Source organism: Epinephelus lanceolatus, chromosome 4 (genome assembly GCF_041903045.1).
Source record: "Epinephelus lanceolatus isolate andai-2023 chromosome 4, ASM4190304v1, whole genome shotgun sequence".
Taxonomy (NCBI): domain Eukaryota; kingdom Metazoa; phylum Chordata; class Actinopteri; order Perciformes; family Serranidae; genus Epinephelus; species Epinephelus lanceolatus.
In genome coordinates, this window is record NC_135737.1 from 32,166,671 (window position 1) to 32,188,017 (window position 21,347).

General features: G+C 41.5%; 1 protein-coding gene across 1 annotated transcript; it reads left to right on the plus strand.

Annotated features, from left to right (window-relative positions):
• The first annotated feature begins 9,128 nt into the window (after nucleotides 1–9,128).
• On the plus strand, nucleotides 9,129–20,853 carry fzd4 (frizzled class receptor 4). Its single transcript, XM_033631885.2, has 6 exons — nucleotides 9,129–9,840; nucleotides 12,982–13,119; nucleotides 13,316–13,702; nucleotides 14,912–15,057; nucleotides 15,730–15,977; nucleotides 17,656–20,853. Exons 1-6 carry the CDS (start codon nucleotides 9,574–9,576, stop codon nucleotides 18,072–18,074), a joined length of 1,605 nt encoding a protein of 534 aa, XP_033487776.1. The 5' UTR covers nucleotides 9,129–9,573; the 3' UTR covers nucleotides 18,075–20,853.
• The last annotated feature ends 494 nt before the right edge of the window (nucleotides 20,854–21,347 follow it).

Here is a 21,347-nt window from a genome sequence, read left to right on the forward strand (position 1 = left end):
AAGGCTTTTCTAGGAAATTCTTCATGGTATCCCTAGACAGTGGATAAGGCCTTAAAGTGATGTTTCTAGGGATTAAACTTCAGTGATATTTACGCAATAAAAATGTGACAAAAAGAGACATGACGATGGTTCCCATACTTTATTCTGAAAATAAGTGACTACATGGTCTTTTTAGGGTTTTTTGGGAATAATTAAAAAATGAAATAATGCAGACTACATCAGTTATGGTAACTTATTTTCTTATCAACCCCACACAATAGCTTGTGATGACTAACACTGACTTCTTAAGCATCTTAAAAATTGAGGTTCTAGAGAATTGTGTGGGTGTAGAAGCTCTTAGGAAACTTGCACATCCCAAAAATGACATTTAACGCCAAACCACGCGGTTTTTCTGGTGAATAGGCATGAATAATAGGTTCATTGATGATACATTGTGCTGACAAAGTCTAAAATATGTGGTCAAGAGTGTCAGAAAAAAGCAGAAATAAGACACTTAACAGCAGAAGTTCATGAAATGTTAAATGGGTGTAAAACAAAAAAAAAAAAAAAAAAAGGAAATGTGAGAGGTCCTGGATTGTTTGCATGTTTAACCTTGAAGAAAGATGTATTAAACAGGACTTCATTTATGATCAAATGGATTTAAAACCACAAAAAAATTAAAATGTATCTGGAGCCACTGATCCAATGAGAAAACTTTGTTAAAGGGGACCTATTATGCTTTCCTTATCTTGTTACATTTTACAATGAATTCTATTAAACGTGACCAAACTTTCAAAATAATTAAGTAACCATTTCTAAAAGTAATTTCTGTGAGCACAAATCTCAGGCTTCGGACTGTTCTGAATACTCTGTTTCCAATGTTTTATTCTACTTTTGAGACAAGCTAATGTCAGCTCGGGACAGATTTCTTCATCTGCCCCAGCAATGCTACACGTGTAGACATTACATGCACTGCTACATGTGGCATGTAATCCTGATTGGTGATATTGTTAATTTCTCTCTGATTTCTGATCATATTCCTGCTGGAACTGTCTGGTTGTGTTTAGAAGCTTATACTGGTGAATTAGTGTTACAGGAGAAAGTATCCTTATACTCTGTTACAGTCATTCTCTGCACTTATAGTACAGATATGCTGTAATGTGGAAGACCTGACCAATTAGAGTAAACTGCGCTTTCAAGATTTTTTTTAATATCAAAGCGTGTAAACATGTTCTAGTAGAAACCCATAGATACAGGTACAATCAAAATAAGCATAATAGGTCTCACTGAAAGCATCTTACTGAACAACCAGGCTTACCTTTGTATGTTAAGACATCAGTTTCCTCACATTTTTGACTGTTTTGTACATTCAGATGATTTTAAAGCAGGATCGTGTTGTACTGAACAGTTCAATTTGTAACTGGTAAGACATTCATATGTAAAACAACAAGTGTTGAAGTCTTCTTGTCTAAAGCCCAGTTCAGACCAAAGATTTGCAACAGGACAAAACCGTTTTCGAACATTGCAGGGAAAAGTTGCAGTGGTGTGAACTGGCCGGTCTGAGCCCAACTCAAGCTGGCTGATGGTGTCACCTGCAACTCAGCTGGTCAAATCACTGGCGTCTGGCCTAAGAACACAAGGCTGGCCACCTGTTTCTACAGCCAATCAGCCTGTAATGAGGTCTGCTGGTCAAATCGAAAAAAATCGCAGAAGGCGTGTTGGCTTGCTGTGGCAGGTTCTCTATCCTCTGTTTCCGTCCTCACGGTGTGCAGGTGTCAGACAGTGGGATGCTGCTGCTGCTGCTGCTCGCTGGTTATTTACATTATTGTGGTGTATTGAATAAGAATATGAATATGAATACAGTCCATCTGATGCTCGTTTTATTTGTTTTTCACTGTTTCATCACTACTACATATGCAGCTGGAGCCAGTATCTCACTATCACTATCCTCATTCATATTTTAAGAAGCTACAAATTATATTCAGCCACAAAATAAGCCTGAAAAGCTGTAAATCAGAACAGAAGTACAGAGAGTTGTTGCATAGAGATGACACACCATCTCATGTAGTTGCATTGGTGTGAGCCAGCAGGCTTTTAGAAGGTTCCAGAACAGGGCATTGCAAGTGGCTGCCTCTTTCAACTCGTCTCACCGCAAATCTTTGGTCTGAACTGGACTTAAAAAATTGGCATGTATTAGCAATAGTTTCTTCAAATTGTGTTGCCTGATCCAACATATCCAATGAGTGTGAGTCAACTAACATGGGAGCAGTAGTTGTAGGAAGCTGTGGATTCTAAATTGTACCATCCCACACATAAAAATATTGATTTATTTTAGAACATGGACAGAAACCCTGAAAGAGTTTCCAATATGTCTTCATCACTAACTGAAAGAACGCTGTAACGAGAAAATCATTTAAAGTGTATAAAATCCTTCATTATGGTATTTCTACCCAGCCAACATTTGTATGTGGGGCCCATGTGGGTCAGCCTGGAAATCCAGAACCAAATCTAGAAAGATTTAGGGTCTGGCTATGAGTAAATGGCCCAACTCGAGGGGCGGCACCAAGCACGCATTTGAAAATATCACTGCACGCAATTGGATAACACTACGACCAATCAGAACAATACATGGGGTGACGTATATGCTTAGCTACCAGCGGAGCTAACTGGTAGATTAGACTCTTGCTGTATCCGGTTGGCAAAACAGCGAAAACATCCTTCTTGCAAAGGAAAGATTCAAGCGCCGTCTTCTGTTCCTCTTTTAGAGAAAATAGGGCCCATTTTCTTTCAGCCCATTTACTACCCACAAGAGCCCCACATACAAATGTTGGCTGGGTAATTGCACATAGTGGTGATATGATATTGACATATATTGTGATATGGTATATTTTAGTCTTTGGGGAAACTGTTTATGGATGAAATAAGATAGGAATTACAGTTTTTAGTAAACTCAGCAATCTGAGAAATCAAAGTACTTTGTCACATCAATGCATACATTGTATTAAAAGCCAATATTGTCATAAAGCACCGCTGTTACTTGACATTGCTCACAATGTCGTAATACAACCAGATGTATTACAAGCTGACAATTTAAGGCCCAACCTTATTGGCACTATTATTTGGCAATGAAGATGGAGAAACTGTACATTTGTTATTGTAACACTGTAGCGCTGTGTAAGTGTGATGTATTATTTTTATTATGTAAGCCCCTTTAATATGGAAGAAATTTAATCAAATGACGCTGATCTTCAGAAAAACAACCTCCTCTGCATCACCTCATCCATCCCAGCACAACCAGTAAACTGAAAGAAGGGAAATTGGAGAAAGAGATGATGAGAGCACAAAAAAGTGTTGCTGCAGTCAGCTTTGTGCCTGCATTAAAAAAATAAAATGGCTAGAAGAAAAATGTTAGTCACAGTTTGCAATTTCGACTCAATTTGGACAAGCTGCTCAAGTTAGAAACAGAAGAGGAGCAGATGTGTGACAGTGTTAAAAAGGGAGGGTGGGAATGGCAGTAAGAGATGGAGTCAGAGCAGGAGGGTGGTGATAAAGAAAAAGTGTGTGATACTCTACTACAGGGTAACGTGAGCCTGCAGTCCCAGAGGGTACAGATCACCTGTAGAAACCCCCTACTCGCTTCTATCAAACTTCCCCAACCCCCATAATGCCATAAGCACTTACTCCCACACATGCTCTCCCCCCACTTATCCTACACACCTGTACTCACACACACAGAAGCTTCAAAATACCCAAATCATGGCAGTAAAGCCACACAGCTTCAGACACACACTTCCGCATGCAGAATAGTTGCAGTTATGCACACTTACACCATTCCAAGGAGTTGGCAGGCCTATTAATACCACACTTCAAGGACTGAGGGATTGGGCATGGAGCCATAAGATGCTATCTGGTGACTGATACACACTTGTGTCTCTCTTTCTGTCCTCGGGGTACTGCCTTTCACTCTGCCTGCCAAGCTGAAAGGTTAGACTGGTTACATTCCCACAGTAAGACCAAGTTGGCCTCAACAGAGCTGTGGTCAACCCAACGTGTTTATGTATTCATTTAAAAAGGAGCAGGGGGGTGTATTACACATGTAAGAGAACCGAATACTTTGAGGAGAGTTGCACTTTGACTCCCTTCAAAACCTCGTGCATCAACTGTGAATTTATTTAGCGGTTTTCCGAAAGCGTTTCATGATAGAGTGGTGGATTTTTCTCGTCTTACGACACAGTTTGAACCCCAAAATGTTTTTATGTGACAAAAGCAACTTCAAATTGTTTGACTCATTTAAAAAAACGAGTCAAACAAAATGAATGGATATTAAATAGTCACAGCACTGCTACAAAAAGAGGAAGTTAGTGATAATATCTAAATTAATTCTGAACAGCTGACATTAAATCATTAAGAGCAGATGCAGTCACTGCCCATATCAGTGTTGTAGCTGATTTTAGCATCACTGAGGAGTTACAGCTGTCGGCTGCATTATTAATAACCATAAATCAATGCATCAACATTCCAACATGGTCTAATTTCAGGACCGACTGAGGGTATTTCAATCCTAAAACAAGGCATAACTTTAACCAGCCTCTCCTCCCCCAAAATCCTTCCTTTATAAGTACAGACTGAAGCTAAATCAAACCATAAAGTTGGCGTTGGCGTATTATATTTGCCCAGCCAGTCTACCTCATGTGGTACCTATAATTCTGCACATGTATTTTTTGTTATTGTGGAAGTAACAAAGGTGGCAGTGATGCAGAGCGAGGATTAGGGAAGTTAAGACTGTGGGGAGGTTTGATCCCAGTCCAGCCAGGGCACATGTCCTTCCAAAGGCAGGGCTCTTAAGCATTAAACCATCAAAATGTTAGCAAGGGTGGGTAATTTGGGGAGGGAAACCACACCATCGAGTCCTTTCTGTTGGCATCAACACGATTAAAGAATCACATGAATGTTGTGTTGGAGGAAACTGTGTGGCAGAGATAATTAGAAAGCCCTGACTATTTTTTGCTTGGCCAACAGCAGTGGAAATCAGCCTTACTGGACTGCAAAACAAATTCTAGCTCAGATGTCATGCTGCATGTCCGAGTTAAATTTAACAATTGGGTTTAATAATCAGAGAGCGTCGGCTATAGAGCCATAAAAACATGTAGGACTGCTTTCAAATATCACACACATTGACATATAATCATTGTAGCTGGTCCAGCTGCTGCCATCACTGACATGCACGGTTGAAATTCCTAAACCCTCCTCCACCTCCCACTTCCCGCTACCCACATCATGTTCTTAATACATTTTGATTGGATATTTACTGTATCCAGAGCCCACTCCTGCAGCCTGCAAACACTGTTTTCCATAAAGTCACCATCAATTAACTAGTCAGCAAAAATGTTTATGTTACGCTTGCACTAACCCAGTGTTGGCAGCCTGACCTCCCCCTGGACCTAATTGCTGGTTTGGTCAGAAAGCGAGTTGTGCATAGAAGTAGGATGGTCAGAAAATACACGCCTTGTGGGTTCATGATAACCAGCACCAATGCACTAAAGTAAGTTATTAAAAAACAGCCTGTATCAGCATTATTCAACTTTTATATCTGTGACCTTAGATGCACCTTAAATGTAGTGGGTTTTAAAAGCAGCAGTGCCCTCTTCTTTGCTCACCAGCCAAATGCCCATTTGAATGGGAAAGCCTGCTTGATCATTAACTCGGTGGTTTTATAGCTTAAAGGGTAACTGTGGCCATTATCCACTCAGTGTGATGGTCATTAGTCTGTCAATTCCAACACGTTGTCTGCTCACCCCTGCTATTCACGCTCTACTGTGAAAGTAAACAGAGGGGACGGAGTGTGCTGGTGGCTCGCGCTGATAATGTGCTGCTGCAGCTCCTTACCTCGCCCTCCTTTATCTCTCTGCTTGCCTGGTTCTTCTTCTCCGTATCTACAGTTGAAAATTAATTGCCTTAATTAATTTGCGTGATAAAGTGTGTAAAAGTTGATAAAGTCACCAGTGTTTTTTTCCTTTTTCTCCGTTGGCTCAAATGTCCTTCAAATGGAGCTTTGATTGCTTCTAAGTTTACTCCATTTCTTTTTTCCCATCTCAATTACTTCTTTCTTTTGAAAACACACACATTCACACACCACACCCCTGATAACCATCAGCTCCAGGGAAGAATCTATTGTTTCAGCTCAGTGCTAATTACTCCAGGTCTTGACCCCAGGTTCAGTCAAAGAGCAGCGGAGGGGGATGGTGTGTACGCAAATGTATGTGTGTGTGAGTAGAGAGAAGTGTGTGTATATGTGTGTGTTGGGGGCTGGGCTAGGCTGGGTGGAGAGGTCATTGCTGCTGCCAATCAATTGTCACACTGGATTCGCCTAAACATCACAGTATAATCCAGGAGGGAAAACACAGCAGCACAATGAGAGCAGCCAGCCAGACTGCTGCTGATGATGATTTGGTGTTTTAGGCATTTATGTGAGTGTCTTATCAAAAGCAACTCCCTACAAATACTTGACACAAACATGCCAAGTGAAGAAATATGAGCAAAGGAGAGGATTAGTAATGCATGGAATAATTTGTGAGTCTGCAACCCTGGTAATTTTTCTTGTCTGACTCCAATCCCTCCTGTGCCGGCTCCTAAAGTTATTTGCTTTGTGTCTTAAGGCAGACAAAGATAGATGGTTTGAGATCAAGAAGGCACATATTTTGGGCTCAGCCTCACTTCTTCATTGTAGTTGTGTGCTTCTGGGTCATGTGTGAAATGTCCTTTAAAAAAACTATCTTTCCCAAACTCAGTTGTTCCACAGGGTTAATGTACAATATGTAGTTTTCTGCCTCTAGGGTTAATCTTAACAATAAAAGATGAAGCAATGCCATCATGGCGGTCAATTTCTCCCGGTTAGAATTCCTTCAGTGTTCATTGGTCATTAGGGTTTTTACTGGGAGTCAAATTACCCTCAGAGGTTCAAACCATTCCAAAACAAACAGACTAGGTGACTAAAACTGGTACAAATACTTACTAAAGCAGATTCACTTTAAAAATAAATGTTTTACCAAGGCTGTTCGGCTCATCGAGGAGCGGCTGCTAGCTCAGAGCTTGCTAATGTGTGCTCACCTTTTTTCTCTGATTACTTGGGATGTAGATGTTCAGGAGGTTGGTACCAAGAGCCGAATTATTAGCAGAGGTCTCCCTCTCTCGAAAATCAACAGACCTTGTGATTTAATCGAGTAAAAACGCTGAATAAAGTGATTTCACTTTAAAAATCTGTGTTTCTCCAATGCTGTTTGGCACAGCAAGGGCTGGATATGAGCTGATACTAACATTTGCTCACCTTTTTCTCTGATGACTTGAGATCCAGATGTTCAGGAGGTTTGTACCAAGAGCCGAATTATCAGCTGGGATCTCCTTCTCTCTAAAACGAATGGACCCTGTGATTTAAACCACTAAAAACACAGTATAAAGCAATTTCACGTTAAAAATCAGTGTTTCTCCAATGCTGTTTGGCACAGCAAGGGCTGCAGCCAAGCTGACGCTAATGTTTGCTCAGCTTGCTTGCCTGATAACTGAGGATCCAGACATCTGATGACTAAGATCCTTCTTCTAGTTCAAACATATAGTTAAAAACAACCAACATCTAAAAAGTGTATTGGAAAAATGCGGCTTAAAAGTGGATAAAAAGTCCGTTTATAACAGCTTCTGTCGGCCAAGACCCTGACGCGATGGCAAAGGGGATATGATGCCACTGACCGGCAACAGCGACCAAATGACAGGAGCTGCATCCATGATGAAAATTACAGGTTTCTCTGGGTTTTAACATTGTTGGAAACAGTTGGGATAATGTCATACACAACTCAACAAAATATACAACATTGGTCTAGTTGTTTTAAGACATTTTAATGTGGAAAAGTTACCTATTATATCTTGTGGTAAATAACACTAGCATGCAGTTGGACATGCAGAAATTGTTAATTTCAGAAGTCTCACCCTGTCTCTGAGTGCATTTAGATTGAGTTAAACTTGGCAACAATGTCGGTGGCTTAGTGGTAGAGCAGGCACCCCATGTACAAGGCTGTTGCCGCAGCGGCCTGGGTTCGATTCCAGCCTGTGGCCCTTTGCTGCATGTCACTCCACCTCTCTCTCCCCCTTCACGCTCATCTGTCCTATCAAATAAAGGCTTAAAAATGCCCAGAAAAATATCTAAAAAAAATAAAAATAAACTTGGCAACTAAAATAAAATAAAGCATCACTCTGCCTGAAACTGAATCTTATCCGAATCCTGTTCCATTTAAACTCTGGGCAAAGTGACACTAGAATACAGTTTCAGGTATTTGTGGTATTTGAAAAGGTCTGTGGAGCTCTTAAGTTGAGTTTGATTACACTTGGCAGATGGTTTAAGCACCTCAGAATCGTACAAATCACTTGGAAGCAAACACAAATCAAGTATTTCTTGAGCTCTCCTCCTCCTGGAATATTTGCAACAAATCCAAGCACTTTCTCACCCAAGTCTACTTTTACAACACTGAAAAGCCAAAACAACACTCTTCACTGCTAGTTTCATGCTGTAAAAGAGAAGTCTTCTCCCAGGGTGCCACGAGCAAACAAAACCTGTCCAGTATGCGCATTCATTGCAATGCAAAACAGATTTCCAATGCTTCAGCATCACTTAAGGCCCTACTTTCAATTACAATGTCACGAGCACTTAAAACTGACGGGCCTTTAGAGAGGGAGAGTGGAACCTGTGGTGAAGTTCCAGATGGGCTTAAAAGACCATTAGGGACTTTAAATATAAAATAAAAACACACACGCACTGAAAAATCAACTTTTCAGATGCTTATTTTCTAAAAATACAGCCAATAAAAATATATGTAAGCCACATCAGCCAGTATAAATACAGGTTCTGGATATTGTCAGAATTAGTTGGGGAGTGCTTGCTGATTTTCTTTGCAGGAGGAGAGGAGAGGAGGGAACACGGGGAGAAGAGAATAGAATGGGATGAGAGAAGAAACAAGAAGACAGAAGAGGAGAAAAGTCTGAAGGAAAGGAGAGTAGAGGAGAGGGGATAAGGGGGAGAGGGGAGGAGATGAGGCTCACTCTTCTATTTTTCTCTTGGAGCCCGCCCTCCTGGTCAGGGGTTGGTCAGGGAAACCCAACTCCGGCGCACGGATTGGTCGGCTCTCCTCTGGACGGGCAAAATAGTCTCTCCTCACAGACACAATAAAGTTTAGAGCTGGACGCTTGCAGGCGCTAAAGCAGATCGCTGTGCTCCGCGTCTCCGCAACGGGCAACAACGCAACAAGGACTGCGGGATTTATCCAAATGTAGGTTTTTATTTTAACTCCATGTGCGCATTTATTTTTAACTGAGAACACGCGCAGATCTCGCAATGATTCACTGCTGCTTTATGGATATTTTATTCTGCTGAATGGCTCGCTGGATACTATAAGCCTCCAAAAACGCACGGGACTACACGCGCTCCACTCCGGCTGGACTATCAACACACGCTGCTGTTTCCAAGGCGACCCAACCTAACTTTGTGTTTAAGGATATTAACTGTGTCAGCATTTACACAGGGCAGCCGTGCAGTCAGTGCTCGCGGTGACCATGCCCGGGATGATGATGATGTCGTTCAGCGGGGCAGCCCTGCTCCTCTTGTCCGGGCTGGTTGGTCCGCTGTGCGTGGTGCACGCTTTCGGCGATGAGGTGGAGGAAATGACCTGTGACCCGATCCGGATCAGCATGTGCCAGGGTCTCGGTTACAACGTCACCAAGATGCCCAATCTGGTTGGCAACGTGCTGCAGTCGGACGCCGAGCTGCAGCTGACCACGTTCACGCCGCTCATACAGTACGGCTGCTCCAGTCAACTCAAGGTACTGGGAATGATGGGAGGCACAGAAAATGCAGACTGATATTAGAATAGAATAGACGGCGCGCTACTAAAAGCACACACTGAGGCTGGTGCGCAATTTTAGGAGCACTGATCCTGGACTTAAAAAAGAGGCATGGCTGAGTCGACATAGTCTGCTATATTTGAGAGAGAGAGAGTGGGGGGAACATATTGTGGTCCCAGAGCACATGACAGGGAGCTACCAGCAACAGTGAACACTTCAGACCGATGGTGCCAGTTCTAATCAGGAGCATAATATAGGTTGGCCCCCAGAGAGTTAAAATAAGTCGAGGGGTCCCTGCCTTTTTCCTTCCTTCCTGTTGTGCCAGACTGTCATGCTAATTTCTGTGAAAATGCCCCCTCTGTCTGTTGACATTCTGAGTTCATGCCCCACACAGCAACAGCTGAGTCTTCAGTGCTATATACTGTACCGTCTTCTTGGTAACAATGGTGCCCTCAGTGTCCCTTAGACAAATGCTGCTTGTTTGCCTCATGCACCATGTAAGAAAAAAATTAGATTGGCCATTTCCTTGTCCTTAAGATTTGACTTTAGACTATAATTGGAATGAAAGGACACAACAAATCAAATTGTCAGTGATTATGTGTGTTACTCTATTTATTTAGACATGCCATGTCTCACAAATGTACACCTAAAGAGAGAGACATGAAAAGAAACTGTTTCCCAGATGTTCCTGAAGTTACAGTTTACTTTTATTACTGTATTACCTTCTCAGTTATTTAATGCACACAGTTGTTAGGAAATAGAAGTAAAAACATATATGTTACATGTTAAATTTAAGCTCTTACAAAACATTTGTGTCCATGTGTGTGAGACAGCCAGGCAGAACAAGGAGCAACTGCAGCATGAAACCAAACTGTCCTCCTCCAGCTGAAAACTGTCCCGTAAGATTAGCTGACAACCCCCTCCTTATCCCCCTCTCTTTCTCACACACACACACACACACACACACACACACACATGCTAAAGAGGGAGGAAAGGGGAAAGGGAAACCGTATCCCCTAACATTTGCTCTAATGGGAGGCTTCCTGACAAGTAACCGGAGCAGCTTTTAGCAGTGAAGTGACAGCACTCAGGTTACCAACGGTTGGAGGGGAAACACCCAGAATGTGTTAAATTACTGTCACTGCTGTAATTCACTGTGAGAAATCCCAGGAATGGCATTTCATCTAATTTAATATCTTCTGTTTTTAGAAACTTCTTCCTAAATGAATTTGAATGATGTGCAAATCACACAAACAAACCCTCCTCTGATGCTCACACGCGAGGCAACTTTGTCGGTTTGTTAGCTTTTAAATTTTAATTTAACAGAGAATTACATACACAGTCCCCGATATGTGTGGTTCAGCTGGGAACAAAGATTCTCTATTTTCAGTGAGACTCTCAATACTGTCTCCAGATCAGCCACTCTGCTCTATTTGCAGAGATAAAGCGATGCTACAACCCAGATATGAATCAGAGAATAGTGTAAAAAAATGTTTTAAAGGAAGTTCCCTCTGACTTCCATAGCTGATTTTGACATCACATACTTCCCTACAGTATGGCGTTAATGTATCTAAAGCACGCTTTTTTTTCTTTTTGCAAATGCAGAAACATTATTAGCATGTAGGTATGTATCACAAAAGTAGCTTACCGATTCTATAACTTTTAATTCTTACACAATTTATTCATCACACATGTAATTTTATAGTCTAATATGAATGTGGCACACAGATTCACATTTTCTATGTTTACCTGGCTTACAAATTCTCACAGAAAAAGAGTTGTATAATATTTCTGTGTGTATTTATTTCCCAACCTTGACACCCTTCTGGGATTCATGTTTCAATCTGGGCTCCGTTCAAGGCCTGATTTCAAGCTGGGATTTCGCTATCACTGGACCAAGGCTGCAAGCCCAAAACATTCTGTTCTCAATATGGTCCAGTAAATATTTAGGGATATTTCCGAAATGACAAAACTGCAGCAAACCCTCCATTCTGACACGTTTTAGTATTTACAGTCAGCTATCACCATGTCCTTGATCCTGGAGCATTTGTTTGTTTTCTTTACCTGAAGGAATCCAAGTGAAATGCACTTTCTGCTTATGTGTATTTTCATATCACAAGCCTGGCGCGATTTTACATTCCGGCTTCAAACAGATTTCACTGTTAAGGCATGAAATCAACAAAAATTGCAACCTCTTGTAACCCCAGAGTACGTACTCCTCCACATCACCACCACCTCAAAACGTCAAAAGTGACTTCAGACCATTCACTATCTTTATCACCCTGATTTAGATATCTATTTCAAAACCACTGCCATGGGACAGAGAAAACTGAGCCTTGGATTAGGGGGGATTATGGAGCATTACATGGCACATGCCCTCAGTGTTGTCAAGTCCACAGATTGTTTTTAAAGACGTGGAGTTGTGTGTGTGTAACATTGGAGCAGGTTGGTGTTGGCCGCGGCGTCTTCACTCAAGTCGCGGAGTTTCTTATTAGAAGTGAAAACAGAGACCCACCACTGGAAGAGGTGATGCAACGTACTGAAAGTAAAGACAGAGACAGCAGCAGGGTAGTGAGTGGTAAATTGAAGTAGATGGAGGATCCATGCGTGTGGGAGTAGAAGGTGTAGCCATCTACCAGCTGTAATCCTGTTGTAATATATAGAAAGATTGGCCCACAGGGTTCTCACTGCACAGTTTCCACTTCTTTAACAATTACTACGCCCATGACATGATTTACCCTCTGCCTCACAGTTTGCTTTAACTTCACTGGAACAAAGCCTCCAAACCAGCGCACTGAAATATGACATAATATTGGATAACTGTTGCACTCTTACTGCACTGTCAGCTTAAATTGGTTTTAGTATACTGCAATTTTTCACTTTTAAAACTCTCCTCAATGTTTGTTTCTCCCTTTTCTCTCTATAAAAACAGAATAGCCCGTGTTTGAATACCCAATACACTTGTAGCATCATCAGTTCAAGCTCAATTAATGACTTTTGTGCTTCAGTTCACTGTATGCTATGAAATCTCACTAAAGAACACATACATCGCACAATTTTGTAACACACACTAAGAGCCAAATGTTCAACTTGTGATCTTCTATCTCCATTTTTCTCCAGTTCTTCCTGTGCTCAGTCTATGTGCCAATGTGCACAGACAAGGTTCCCATCCCCATTGGTCCCTGTGGTAGCATGTGTCTGTCCGTCAAGAGGAAATGCCTCCCTGTGCTCCACGAGTTTGGCTTCATATGGCCTGAGGTGAGTCACACCATCACAAGGATTCCCTGCATGTTTTAAGAAAGTACAATGTACAAAATAGGACATAGGAAACCAAAGCTGTAAAACACAATGTTCTCTTTTATGACTATTATTATGTAAATTAGCTCAACAATGTTGTTAACAGTGAAATACAGCTGTAACAAGCCATCAAAATTCCCACCACGCCTCTCTCCAGGTGCTCAACTGCAGCCTCTTCCCACCTCAAAACGACCACAACCACATGTGCATGGAGGGCCCGGGGGATGAGGACCCGCCCTACCAGCCTGTCCGCCATCCTCCCCACCAGGAGGAGTGCCAGGCATTGGGATCGGCACCCGACCAGTATACCTGGTTAAAGCAGACTGAGAGCTGCACTCTCCAGTGTGGCTACGACAGCGGGCTCTACCGACGCGGGGCCAAAGTCTTCACGGATGCGTGGATGGCAGTGTGGGCTGTGCTGTGCTTCCTGTCAACCACCCTGACAGTCCTGACGTTTCTGTTGGATTCACAGCGCTTCTCCTACCCGGAAAGGCCCATCATTTTCCTATCTATGTGCTGCAATCTGTACAGTGTTGCCTACCTGGTAAGTGGAAGATTTACAGTACATTTACATTGTCCCATTGAAGTTAATTTGTTTGGGGAGAATGAATAAAAAAGAATCTATCAAAAAGCAGTGGTATAAAAACATTAACTAAAACATAATTTAGACCAGTGGGCCAGCCACGGGACCCAGTTTTCTCCTTAGTCATTAGTCTAGGGTTTACACAGTTAAATATATTCAACATCATACTTTCATTAGGCCATGTCATCAGCTAGTATGCTGTCTGTTAAACACTCACTCTACAGCAGGAAACAACACTTCAAAACAAAACTTCTGTGCCAGAAATTCACTTTACAAACACGACAAGTTTGCCAATCGCTTGTGGTCCATTCAGAATGGACCAGCGACCCACTTTTGGACCATGACCCACCAGTTGGGAACTACTGATTTAGACTATAGTGGTCATTATAATATGGACTATAATGCTAATATTTAATATTTGAATTTCAAAATATACAGGATTAGATATAGCAGTGTTCGCAAGATAATGGAATTTCTAGCTTAAATACAGTACCTTGAAAAATATCCATATTCAATTTCATTTAAAACCATACCATGAGGATTAATGTACATTATTAAAAAATGAGTATAACAAGGCTACAACACGATGACTGATGCTCATTTTCTAGTTAGTAGCAGAGAACAGCAGAATGACTGTAGTAAACGTTAACACACTCCTATTGGTGTATTACACTGCTGAAAATGAGACCCAAACAGTTTCAAATATTCAGAATCCACATGTATTGATAAATCAATTTTTTACCTTGCCTTTTTTAACATTTGGCCAGGGACAACAGATGCAAATTAGGCTAACAAGGCTTAGAGTTTTTATTCCTGTCAATCAATGAGCTTTGTCCAATAAAAATAATTATATTAAATTTATTAAAGGAACAATAACTGCACCAAGAAATTAATGGGGTGATCCCCATGAAATGTGTGCATTATTCAACAAACCAAAGCAAATACAGATACCAGTCAAAACAATAAAGTAGTAATAAACCTAGTTTTAGGGTTTTTTAATTACCAAATACTAATAAAACATGTTTATGTTCTGCATATCTAAATGGACAAGTCAGATTTTGAGTTGGTTTGTAATAAGAATAACAGATTATGTGACTTTATGTCTTTTTTTGTATTAATATTTTTTTTAACCATTTTCTTTCCACTGTCACTGTCCGTCCTTTCCTGCAGGTACGGTTGACTCTGGGCAGGGAGCGTGTTTCCTGTGACCTGGATGCCACCGCTGTCCCGATTCTAGTACAAGAAGGGTTAAAGAGCACTGGCTGTGCCATCGTCTTCCTCCTGCTCTACTTCTTTGGCATGGCCTCCTCACTCTGGTTAGTACAAACATACACACACACACACACATTTTATCGTATCAATCTTTCATGTCTTTGTCCCATTGTCATCAGCTGTTGTGAATGGACTTTTGTAGAACAATTGGAACACAAGACTTGCATCCTGTTTTCTTTAAAGTCTAACTATCCTGTCTCATAACCTCTGGACTAGATGGATTCATTTCCACGCACAAAGGCAGGCTTTGTAAAAAAAGAAAAAGAAAATGCCACTTTTTGAGTGCGTGCTGTACTACAGTCTCAGTGGAAGCACTCTGCTGTCGCAGCGCTTTTTCTTTCCTTTTCACTTTGCCCTCATTTTCCTGTTTGTCTTCACTTTTTCCTTTTGGAAGAGCAGCAGACTGAAAAGCCCAAGGACCTCACTGTCTCCTTAAACATGATCACATCCATCTGTTATGTAACTCATAACTATCTCACGATGAGCTAATTACAACAGAGGGAATTTTAAGGAAATGTTATATAGAGGGCAAAGTTAAGTTTTGAGCTCTGCAGCAGTAAACAGTACAGCCCACTGTAACCTCAGCATCTTGTTTCCAGGAAACATGTGATTGTTATTTGCAACTGAATTGAATGCCGGTTCAGATATCTGATAACTGCACATATGAGCTGTGTTTAACCTTTTCTCTTACTCTCCTTGTGCTCTCTTTCTCTCAGGTGGGTGATCCTGACCCTCACATGGTTCTTGGCTGCTGGACTGAAGTGGGGCCATGAAGCCATTGAAATGCACAGCTCCTACTTCCACATAGCAGCCTGGGCAATCCCAGCCGTTAAAACCATCGTCATCCTCATTATGCGACTGGTAGATGCGGATGACCTGACTGGACTCTGCTATGTGGGCAACCAGCAGCAGGAGGCACTCACAGGCTTTGTGGTGGCACCGCTTGCCACATACCTTCTAATAGGTAATTACAACATGATAGTATAATCAGTTTATCTATTTATTAAGTTTCCTTATTTATTAAAATAAACAGTGCTTATACCAGAGGTGTGGACTTGAGTGGACTAGAGTCACAAATTGATGACTTTTGACACAATTTGACAAAATGACTCATGTCCTCATTTGGACTTGAGCCTTTTGACTTTTGACTTGAAAATACTTGATACTTTTCCCCAAAGATATTAAAGTAGGTCATTTAAAAAGTGTGCCATGAATCAATTTATTTCCCCTTATTTCCTGAATCAGCTAACATTCACGCTATTCATTCCCAAGTCGACATTTGAGCGCTCTGACATATTTTCCGCATTGAACGTCTGCAGACAGCTGTAATGACCTGGGCGCACGAATGGTTCTATTCATTGTACAATTTGGGGCTCTGCCTCAGTTTCCAGCAAATAAAAGGAGGGCTGGTAGGTGAGCTTACCGTCCTCCTATTGCAGTGACTGTGGAGAGCTTGACCACAGTGTTTTGGACAAGACTGGAGTATAGAACAAGAGGCTGGAGGATGCGCAGTTGCCATGCTTGCTGTACATACAGTTTGCACGGTCACGTGGGTGGATGACGATATTTATGTCGCATGGACCAAAGCAGACCGTCGCAGACATGGAAACTATGAATTGGCCCTAAATCCTCAGATGATGCAATTAGTTTGAACCTATCCGAATTTTGTTTGAACTAGAAAAGCACAAAGCCGCTTCTGGGCCGCTTTTGGGACACACGCAAGCAAGAGGTAAGCAGTGAGAATCCAGCCTTTACTCTTCTGCCACCCGGATGCAGGTTTCCATGTTAGCCCCACCCAGACATCAAGTTGGGAGGCAGTTTTAATCAACAGCAGCGTCTTGTACATACTGTGTCATTGAGTCAGGAAAACCCCCATTCAGTCAGACGATAGACTTCATGTATTCCTGACAAGCCCAAGTAGGCGTACTCGCACTGCCAACCGGTGGCGCACGTCTGGTCATGGAATGAATCTATTCTAAAACTCTGTGAATACACAGTGCCATTTAGTGCTATTTTATTATTTTATCCACTTTGCTTCAACCAATCACCATCATCTGTTCCTTGTCCCATTATCCACCTTTCCTGAAAATTTCATCAAAATCTGTTCATAACTTTTTGAGTTATTTTGCAGACAAACAAACAGACAAACAAACAGACCAATGCCGGCGAAAACATAACCTCCTTGGTGGAGGTAACAAATTGCAGTATGTAAAATATGAAGGTTGAAAATCACAGGCGAAGATGCAAAAACTTCCAGCAAACATGTTTTAAGACATAAAACACAAATTTAAAAAAAACTGTTGTGATTTTTTGTAAATTTAATGTATTATTGCTCTATTGTTAAAATGACATTACATTTGGTGAAGAGCGCATTATGATTTGTTTAGGAAACTCAAAGTTTATGACTTGGGAGTTGATTTGGAACTTCAGTGCAAAGACTTGAGACCCACTTGTGACTTGCAAAAAACAATGACTTGGTCCCACCTCTGGCTTATACCTATGTTACATATACACAGGCCCCACAGTCTTTCTCTAATAGGTATAATCCCAAGTTCTTTAACTGCTTTGTGTGACTGTCATTATGTTTTTTTCTTATATCTGCTGGTCTTTATTTGACTATCGTTTCCCTCTCTGAACCTCAGGCACTCTGTTCATCTGTGCTGGCCTCGTGGCTCTTTTCAAGATCCGCTCCAATCTGCAGAAGGACGGCGCCAAAACAGACAAGCTGGAGCGTTTAATGGTGAAGATTGGTGTATTTTCTGTTCTCTACACCGTCCCGGCATCCACCGTTATTGGCTGTTACCTCTACCAGCTCTCCCACTGGGGGGAGTTCAGAGCCAGCACCCGGGACTCATACGTGGCATCAGAGATGCTTCGAATCTTCATGTCACTGCTCGTAGGCATCACATCAGGCATGTGGATCTGGTCAGCAAAAACCCTCCACACCTGGCAGCGCTGTTCTGCCCGCCTGCTCAGGGACAGCAGGGCAAACCGAGGGGGCAAAAGGGCTCCGGGCGAGGGCTGGATCAAACCGGGGAAAGGCAACGAGACAGTTGTGTGAGGAGGAAGAGAGAGGGAAATGGACTTCTACCTGCTTCTCTGTCACTTACAGATACTCACTCTGCCGAACAAAAGGTGGAGAGGACAGAGGAAAGAGATGAGAAGGAGAAGCAGGAGTTTCTCAAGGAAGCCACTGGATGTAATGGCATCATAAAAGCTCGCTGAGAGTCTGCAAGCATGCCTCACCCCCTCTAACTGCCTCTTACAGTGATAATGGAGGAGAAAAGTGGAGGATTGGGTCGTACATAAGTAGCAACAGTAGCCTCTCTACCTCTGTTAGACTTCTTTTGCCCAGAGAGATAGAGAAAGTGGAAAATGAAGGAGACAGAGAGACGAAAAAAGGCAGAACAGAAGCGTCAATATGCAGACCTGGCACACCCACAAGCTGTGTAGCACCACGTCTACCTCTCTGCCTCGCTTTCCTCCAGAGCCCTCAGCAGAAGAGACTGAACCTGCTGGAGACAGTAACCCTGATGCCGTTGTGTCTTTTGGGGGTCTTTTGAAGTTTTGAATTTTACACTGGAGAGTCCTGGTGCAGACATTATACAGGTGTAGGTTGATGTTTCCCAAAAGCATCTGAGTTCCTGTGAGGGTTTTTTTTATGTCCACATGGGAAATTAGAAATGAAATCCCAGACCAAGAGTAATTATAATATCATAAAAACATAAAATATGGCCTTAAACCTGTGATTTGTTTACTTTTGAACCACGCTATTCTACATTTTTGTAAATTATTATGTTTTGTACAATATGAAAGAGCAGGTGATTTTATTACTCAGAATTTTTTGGGGAAACCAGCTCTAAGCTGTAATAATGCACTATAATTCTCGACAATATGTGAAGTGTCTGTGCTTGTCACAAGTGCATTACCAGGGACGGCAGTGATGTAACAACAAATCATTACACAGTATGTTAATATGCAGAGAGCCTTTAACAATTTGGTCGATTTTCATTGTGAACGCTGCAGAAAAAATAACTAATTAAGTCACAATCACTTTTTTTAACAAATATTGTGAAGGCAGGAGCAGCTAAACATAATGAGAGATTATTTTTTTAATGTGTAATTGAGGTAAAGTCTGTGGTAGCTATAAAGCTCACTGCAATGAATCCTGGGAGCCCCCCAGCCGTGCCTTTTATTGACCCATAAATGTGCAAGCGGTGAGGCGTCTGGGAAATGTAGGCCTGTGTGTTTTACCTCAGTAATCTACGGGAAGCTCAGCTAACTTCTAATGATGTGTGCAGTCTTTGTGCAAACCCTGTACTGTATATGCTCTTGAGTTACCATGAAATCCAGGAAATTAAATTATTCCCTCTGCCCTCTTTTCCAAACACCGGACCCGAGGCACGTCGAAGAATTACACGTTATTAGACAATCACTTGCCAAAAGACACATTATGCAATAACAGAGCGCTGTCACAGACACATGCATGTGCACATGCACATATATGCAGATACACACAGAGGAATCAGTTCCCACGAATCTCATCCGTCAGCAGTTATGATCGCTATCAGAGTAATAACTCCAATAATAGGAGACGGTATCTGCTTAATTATGTCTGCTTTCCATCTTTTTTAAGCTATGATTCTTCATCCCTTCAATTCATAAGGCCATCACTGTCTGTTCTACCTGCATATCTGTCTGTCCGTGTGTCTGATGCTCTCATTAGCCCGCTGCCTGCCTGTTGCTCTTTAACCTCCTCTACTGCATGGCTCATTTCCCAGACAATCAAGTCATCCCTGGCAAAGATTATTGTACATCACATTTCAGAAATTCACGGACGATAGGGACGAGATAACTGCTTATAGAATGTACTATAAGCTTTAATTACAGTGAGTTACACCTGGTCGTTCTGCTGCACTCACCAAACCCTGCAACTGCTCCAGTGTACCATATATTTGCCTGACAATCTATCTAGCAAAGCTCTTGCGTTTCAGTAAGTCTTTGAATGTATACGTGGGGGGTGTCACGTTACGTATGCCTTCTACATTTAAGTAAAGAAAATTTGATTCTTGGCTATTTCAATGCATAAGGGCTTGAAAAATTTGGAGCTTTGCCCCTGTGTGTCATTTGAAACCATATAGTGCCTCCCACAGCTCGTCACAGGTATTTTAACATTGAAGGGGACAGAAAGTAACTTTAAAGTGTGCACTGCCTTTTACCTAAATCATGCTAAATGTAACAGCAGCCTTATTGCATTCAGTTTACTTCTGGTGGTTCTGGTGAAACCTAGAATGCTGTAAAAAAAGCAGTTTTTCTCAAACCAGCACACTTTGGCACACTTATTGAATTTCCAGAGTCAAGCAAACATTACAGCGAGTTAAAATGAATTGAATTAACCTCTGACCACCTCCCCTCTGAGCTAATGCAGTTTCCCTCTGAAACTCAAGTTCTGGCCGTCCACTCTGGTATGACCACACTGAGCTTCAGGTGACATTTCCAAACAATCACTCAACAGTGGTGCCTTGAAACCTGCTGAGTGTGTGCCGCGGCGTAATGAAGACTGAGAACCACTGTTACTACAGATGTGTGAACGCTTTTTCAGAAGCCCAGATATGCATTAAAGTTGGGGGTCAGTTCGTTGGCGCTGATCGTAGCCTTTAAGGTCTAGACTGTTCCTTTTGTGTAGAGAACACGTTGTCTTGATGATGTCATCAATGTATTATAAAGAAATTGCTAATTTATCCTTGTAAAAACGTGACAGCAAATTTTAAGACTGTTTGTTATTTAAAAACACTTTTGTATCAGAAGAAGATGATTAATAAAAACTTTTTGGTTTCCAATATGTGGATGCAAGTTTCTGTATTCGTGTGTGTGTGTGTGTGTGTGTGTGTGTGTGTGTGTGTGTGTGTGTGCTTCAAATAAGTACAATAGAAATAGGGCTGCAACAGTTTTTCTTTTTTTTTTTACAATTAATCTGCTGATTTTTTTTTTTTTTGTGACTGCTTGATTAATTTTTTGGTCAAGGTAAAAAAAAAAGCCTTTTACAATTTCCTGGGTGACATCTTTGACTGTCTTATTTTGTCCAACCAATAATTCAAAACCAAAACACATTCTATCACATTCGACAAAGAAAAGCAACATATTTTTACATGTGGTATCTTGGCTGATAAAACTATTAATAGATTTTCCAAAAAAGATGCTAACAAACTCATCTGCCAACTTATATAACTACTGCTCTACAATACGATACGACTTTATTGTCCCTGAGGAAATTTGTTTTGGATACATGCCGTACCTGCCGTTAAAATGATACAAAAAGTCTGTACATACAGTT